The following is a 7,129-nucleotide window of genomic DNA, read 5'->3' on the forward strand; positions in this document are numbered from 1 at the left end:
AGAATAAGCTGGTTCACTATACAGTAAAAGCGGGATTGGTTTGTCCCAAAATACCCCTGTAGTGGGAGAAAATCATAGCAAATTTAATTCAAACCAAATTATTCTCTTATTTCTACTACCACAGATTAATTATAAGGGAAATAGTATAAGAACACACTACAAAACCAAGAACCAGTTTCATACCTGTCCATCTGTCCCAATGGTGCCTCCACAATCTGTGAGGAGCTCAGACATGTCATAGTAGCTAATAAACTCCCACAAACAGGCTTCCAGATTCAGGTTGCGGTAGAAGCGCAAGGTATTTAAGCCTCTAATTGTTGGGCTGTACTGGTAGGGAACGGTCTCTCCAATCACATCTAGATTCTTGGTAGCATCAGTTAAAAAACCATGGTGGGTCTTCACTTCTGTGTAATCCAACAGGTTGGAGCATTTATGGTTTCCAACTCTAGTTCCATCAGGGCTAAGTGTCAGCTCAAAGTTGGAGAGCTCTCTTGTAGAAATAACAGGCAGCATGCCTAAAACATTAATTTATAGCACTATCACTAAATGTCAGTTGTCAGAACTGCTTAATTTAGCCAAAATTTGTCAGACATTAAGCCTGTTATACAGTGCTTTTGTATTTTGTACTTACAACAGTTACTGTACTTTAGAATTCAAAGAAAGTTGATATGTTAAGTACGTATGAGAATTTTACCCACAATAATTGCCTGTATACTATGAAAAGACAAATAAAATATTTCCAAACATATTAATATATTAATATACAGCATATTAATATTACAAAATATTATTAAATGAAAAAATTGTGTGATTTTTTCACAAGCACCTAGTAATTAAATGGTGTATTTCTAAGCACTTCAAAGGAGTTTTACAAAGCTTAGGTCTAACCCAACTTATGTAATTTATGCAATTAATCTGAAAGCGCTTTTCTTCACATCAGAGACTCTGTATCAGTACAGTAACTCATGCACCTTGTTGCAAACTGCACTTTTTCATTCATAACATTTTTCTTTGGTCCCACCATTAAAAGATTATATTATTATTTTGTCTATTTAAAATAATATGACCAATAAAGTAGCTCAAATAACAGCATACTGTATAAGTTTTCTTAACTCCACAGCTGATTTTCTCATACCATCAATATGTGGCATTGTGACTGTCAGTTTGATGAGATTGGCATAGTCAGGATCTTCTGGGCCAGTGTAGCGCAGTTTGGCAGAGAATGGTTCTGCTCCAACTACTCCTGATATACGAGGCTGACAAAGACCTAATGGAAAAAAGAGAAAGCAACCTTACTTTAAGTCCATAGGAAACAATCTGTACTTTTTTCCTTGCACTACTTTAGATGTACTTTTCTTCCACTGTACAGGTATCCAGAACAACGAGAATTTTCTTGAATGAATAGTAAACACTTTGAGAAGCATTTTCCAGAGGTTTCGACAGGAGTTTATGCAAAAGAGGATTCAAACAAAAATCATTCCTTGATCAACAGGATCACATTTTCAGAACACGGTGATGATATTGCATCTGTGCCTTTCCAGTTGTATGTGCCAACCTTACTTGCAAAGTCAGTGCCAAGTTCCATACGTTCTTACAGAGGTCTTCAGAGGCATATGTTTTAACTCCTTCCACCACCCTAAGTTTTACGGAAGATACCTGGCCAGTGTTCAGTTGGTTTTGGCACTGGATTGGCATTCTGTGATATGACTTCACAGAACTTTATGAGCCTCCTGATCCATTAGTAACAAAAATGTAATTAGAAAAATTGTGTCAAAGGAAATGTAGAAATACTGTGCTTAGAATAGAGCCAGCTTCAAAGCTGGATCAAGTTGCTTAAGGCCTTGTTAATTTGAATTTTGAGTTTCTCCAAGGAGAATGTGCAACTTATTTTGGTAATCCTTTCCAGTGTTAGTTCAATGTGTTCCAGTATTAGTCCCAGTTTGTAGGACCAGAAAATTAGGTTTGTAATCATATGATCAAATTCTAGTTGCATAGTTCAATGCAGAAGTGTGTGCATTCTGGCCACTTTGTCATGTGATGGCCAAAGGATCACAAGGTAGTCTAAGTAAGAAACAAGCAGCTATGGAAAATCAAAACTATTCTCTTTGCCCATTCCTGAGGGATTTCAAGAAAACAGGACACAGGGCCTTCCTCTTGGAGTGCTTATTGGCTCTGGTGGACCTCATCTTGCTCAGTATCTCCAAGTGGGAAACTTCTGTCAAGAGGGAACAAAATGTCTTTTCTGCACATGATAGCTTTTTTTTGGTTGGTTGGTTGGTTGGTTTGGTTGGTGATTTCAGGGTTTTTTTCTCAAATGCAAATAACATTGCTAAAGAGACTAAATGCAATTTTTTTCACAATCTGTCTTCCTTTGGAGAATTTGGTCTATGCACTGGAGGTCAGGCATCCTCAAAGTGGAAAATAATCAGGATTTTGGCAGGTTGCTTTGCTCATTGCACTTTTTTCCTTCCACATCAGAAGTGAGCTCAGGTACTGGAAGTAATTTATGCATGATAACTCAGTCCTGAGCCTGGGCTAATTAGCTCTGCTAATTTGTCAAGCGTAATCCAAATAATTCATTATAACACCAACAAAGCCAGTCTGTTTCATATAACAAAACCAGCTCACACAGCACAAGTTTGTCTGTCTTTAACACACACTACAGAGCACCTCATAGACAACACCCTTAGGCAGAGTCCTCTTTAGGGTGTAGGATTCCTGATTAGTGCAAAGATGACTTGAGTCTACAGTCAAAATGTGGAATAAAGGACAGGGGTAAAGAGAAATTCCATTCCTCAAAGTTCTTAAAGCCGAAATTAGTCGAAAATATGTTTTAACCAAAGTATTTATTTGAAAAGGCCTAGAAAATGAAAACAATATTGCAAATGAAAAATCATGGCATTTATCTCACACAAACTTCAAGAGTTAGTGTAGCTACAAAAGCAGCAAAAATGACACAAAGAGCCAAAAGGCTGCAGAAGGGTAATAAAAGACAGTGTTTTGCAATTGACCTTGTTTGCTGATAATTACACATTCTCCATATTCTACAATAAACAAAAGTATCTGTGATTTCTCTAACAAAATAGCCTGTGCTGTCAGACTGTACTCGTGTGCATGTCAGTGCTTCACCTCTGCTTCATAATGATATTCAGTGTAAGTTTCAGGAGCTGGCTGGGCAAAGAAGGTAGACTACATTAACTCTGCTGGCTGAGAGAATGTAGCACCAGTTCAGCATTGGTTAGGTGCCAAAGGATCAGAGGGGATACAAAGGAAGTATCAGAGACAGAAGAAGGATGAGTAATTATAACTGCTTTGACCAGGGAAAAATTTTGTCCATGCTCTGTTATTGGACACCAGTTGCTTTAGTCTTTAGTCAAGGAGGACAACAACTCTAAGGCATTCAGTGAGGCCTGAATGCCAAATGAGGTTTTTCTTCTGGCTAGGCTTTCATATGTCACTCCCATGTGGATTCTCCAATGTCTAGTAGAGCTGAGACTGTACTGCATCATTTCTACAGTTATATTCAAAAGCCAGCAGAAACCAGGTTTCACTAATTCCATTGCATGTTATATATTGTTCTCATGAACATACAAGTTTGCCATGTGGATTATTTAAAGATGTGGAGAAGCAGGAGAGAGGAAAAACATTTTCTTTATACAATGCTTTGCTGTGTTAAGTTTTGCATCACCTCTACGAACAACAGAAGAAAAGCTGAGACTGTAATGTTAAAATGCCTGACCATGTAACCAGCTTTTGTTAGGACTGAATTTGGGATCCAAAAGAGACCTGTGAATTTCGCAATAGGTGATGATGTCTTACCTTCTGACGTGCTTATAGTGACAATAGGGCTCATAAGCTCAAGACCCTCATTCCCATCTGAATTCACAGCACGAGCTGCACACTGGACACGAGAACCGGCTTGAAAGTAAATGGAGTCGAGTGTAATCATCTTAGAGGAAGTGAAGAAGGTGTCAAAGTCAACCTCCTTCATGGGGCTGGTCACACCATCGGGGCCAGTGGGGGCACTCACAAGCCACCTGTACTGTGTCAGAGTATTATTGATGTTCTCACTGGCACATATAGAGCCAGTCTTGTCAAAGTCTTCATACTTAGGATTACAAGCCTGCAGAACAAGGCAGATGTGTTAAGGATTTATTTGATTCACGGCAAAGGAATTCTAAGTCATCAAGAGTCACAAAACTCAACAACATGGAACTGACAATCCCAGTAAATCTCATAAGAAATCACCCTATTTTGACAGTGATGTTTTTAGCACTGTTAGGGTGGATTAAAAGGTGTATCTAATTACGCTTATTGAAATAAAAAAAAATTATTTTAAATTGATTTATAGGTGAAAGCATGGCATAGTTATGAAGACACAAACTACACTCCCATGTACTACTTTAATTTGAACTTCTCCCTTTGATCTAATTCTTCAAATATACTCTGTGTTTCAAGATTTATTTTCTTTGATCTTTTTTTTTGATTTAGAAGAACCATTCAACTTGTGACATTCCTGTGAAAAAGGAATGTGTGAAAAACAAATTGAAGATGGACAAAAACATTCTTCAAGGTACATGAATATTTATGTAAACTTTTCAGTTGCAAAACTGCTAGTGAAAAAAAAAAGAAAGAAGCCTGTATTCCTTCAGCACTCATTTTTCAGTCTGCGGTACTCATTGAAAACAATGGCTCATCTGTTATCTCCAGTGATTTAAACTCTGCAAATTAAGGCAGGATAACGCAGGAAATAGTAAGGTCATGCAATCACAAACACAGTGTGAGTATCAATATCAAACTGTTCTTAGTGAGGAACAAGTGAAACATCTTTCTATGCTTTTTGTCCTCCTGAAAATGGATTCATTATGCAGACAAATTAGATTAGCTCTAAGGATAATTCTAGCTTGAACTAATATGTGTGACTAAGATGTGTGACTCACCACCATATGGATTGATACTGGGTGCCTAAAATCCACTGAACAAAACCCATATACTGATTTTGTTCCATTTTTCCACAGAGATACTCACTGTGATACAGATGACAGGATAGCCAGCAATGGGACTGGTTCTGTCTTTGGCTTTAGAAGTATCATCATATATTAACAGAGATGCAACTTGAGGGACAGAGGGAAAGGTGACATCTGCCATGCTGTTCATTTCTTCGATGTAAACAATGGCCTTGGCTGCCTGGCAATGAAAAGGACAGAAACAGCTCCCTGTGAAAATTTAAATAAACAAGGGGATTCAAGCTGGACCTTGATCAGAATATGTCTAGCCTTTGAAACATCGTTCCAAAAGAAGTTCTAAAACCTCAACTGGATGAGCTATTGAGAAAGGGTTGAGGCACCAAAAGTACACTGCAGAGTGCAAAAGGAAGAGCTAAAATGAAATTTTTCTTTTCAGAACAGTGAAGATCCCAGACCTTTAACCTTGTCTCCCGGCTTTTTTGTTATCACTTCAGTATTCTGGTAGAACCCTCTAAGAGCACTGTATGCTTTAATGTCTGGTGGAAATGGGGTGTTTGTCATCTGCAAAGGCTGTGTCTCTTCTGTCTGGCTGTCTGGAGTCAGATGATACATGGTGTGACACTGATGATGCAGACAGGGAGTTTCAAGAACATTTTATGCCAAATGAGAGGAATATACTGTTTAAATTAAAATATAATGCTAAATAACAAGAATGTGTGGCTATTTCATCTCACACAATAAGAATAATGTTAACATGGTTTTGACAGCAGAAGTCGTATCTCACCCGAAATTACTCTTTTTACAGCATAGGGATTATATTGTATTGCCAGAGAGTGTTTCCAAGAGGACATCAGCTTCTAAGACTGATTATATGAGGAGAATATGTCTAGAACGATATCCTGAAGGCTTCAGTCTTTCATTGACCTTATGGCCCCATCAACATTATTGCCTTAATGACAAACTGTTTTGTGTAGGTGTTACTGTGACAGCTGGGATGACCCTTTCTGTCTTCTAATATACAAGCCGAGATGGTGTGAATAAATCTTAACAGAAGAGTAAAACGATGAACCAGAAAGTAAATAAGAAGTCTGTTTATCAGATTTTGTTGTTCAGGACTATGCATGAGCTTGTTACCTGTATTTCTGCAACCATGTTCTCATCAGGCTTCAGGTGAACAGTGAAGGCTTCTCTCATCTCCCTTACTCCATCGAAGAGAACTTCGATCTCCACAAAGTGCTGTGTTTCACCCTCCTTAAACTCAATTTCTGAAAAATAATGAGACACTTAAATCTATTGTTCAAAACAAGCTGTGATTCTAGGCCCAGACATGAGAGATGGCAGTTAACACTCAACCTTTTTGAATTAGAGATGTTTGGAAATTTAGTTTAACCTATTTGATGCTACAAATAATAATAATAATGAATAGCAGTGGATACACGTGGAAATCACTGAAAATAAGACATTAACATCAAGAGATTTGCAAAGATCAAGATTTAGTCTAATGGAACTTAATGTTTTGAAAATTATCTGTGACTAATTACGTAAATGTTAGTAACATATGTGAATGACCAAAAGACTGAAGAATTCTAAATAAATAGTATTGTCAGGTCTTTTTCCAACAAAATGTAATAAATACAATGGTATATACAAAAAATAAGGAACAAATCTGTACTACACAAGAGTACTGTATTTTGAAAATCATTGTGAAAAAACCTCATAGGTCATGGTGATAAAAAGTTCAATCTTAATGGAGTCTATTTGGTCTGCGTGGCAAGGCTTTGGTAGCGGGGGGATACAGGGGTGGATTCTGCGAGCAGCTGCCAGAAGCTTCCCCCATATCTGACAGAGGCAATGCCAGCTGGCTCCGAGATGGACCCATGGCTGGTCAAGGCCAAGCCCAGGAGTGACAATGATTGTGCCTCTGGGATAACAGATTAAAGAAGGGAAAAAACTGCTGCACTGATGAGGCTGACAGCTGGTCTGGGGGCCTCACAGAGTCAGACCTGAAATTGGTCAGAATTTACCCGTGAGAATTTTACAGTGGAAATTTTGCAGCTTCAGTGAAACCCGCAGAGAAGGCCAAGAAGATAATCAATGAGAGAAGATGTTCTGGACTGTCATAGGTTAGCAAGCATAGTCCCGGAAGGGACGTCCTTGCTAAG

The 7,129-nt window shown here is 38.2% G+C and overlaps 1 protein-coding gene across 1 annotated transcript in view; it reads right to left on the minus strand.

The window, feature by feature from the left end:
• FREM2 (FRAS1 related extracellular matrix 2) overlaps window positions 1–7,129 on the minus strand; it is a 123,910-nt gene that overhangs the window by 25,825 nt on the left and 90,956 nt on the right. Inside the window, exons 12-16 of the mRNA XM_042014230.1 lie at window positions 6,102–6,232; window positions 5,029–5,187; window positions 3,820–4,123; window positions 1,136–1,267; window positions 184–515 (exon numbers count right to left, since the gene is read on the minus strand). Of these exons, the coding sequence (XP_041870164.1) occupies window positions 184–515; window positions 1,136–1,267; window positions 3,820–4,123; window positions 5,029–5,187; window positions 6,102–6,232 (1,058 nt within the window). The remainder of the gene's footprint in view (window positions 1–183; window positions 516–1,135; window positions 1,268–3,819; window positions 4,124–5,028; window positions 5,188–6,101; window positions 6,233–7,129) is intronic.

Source organism: Corvus kubaryi, unplaced genomic scaffold (assembly GCF_017639235.1).
Source record: "Corvus kubaryi isolate FWS band 111438036 unplaced genomic scaffold, C.kubaryi_AGA036_p1.0 split1-65, whole genome shotgun sequence".
NCBI classification, from domain to species: Eukaryota; Metazoa; Chordata; class Aves; order Passeriformes; family Corvidae; genus Corvus; species Corvus kubaryi.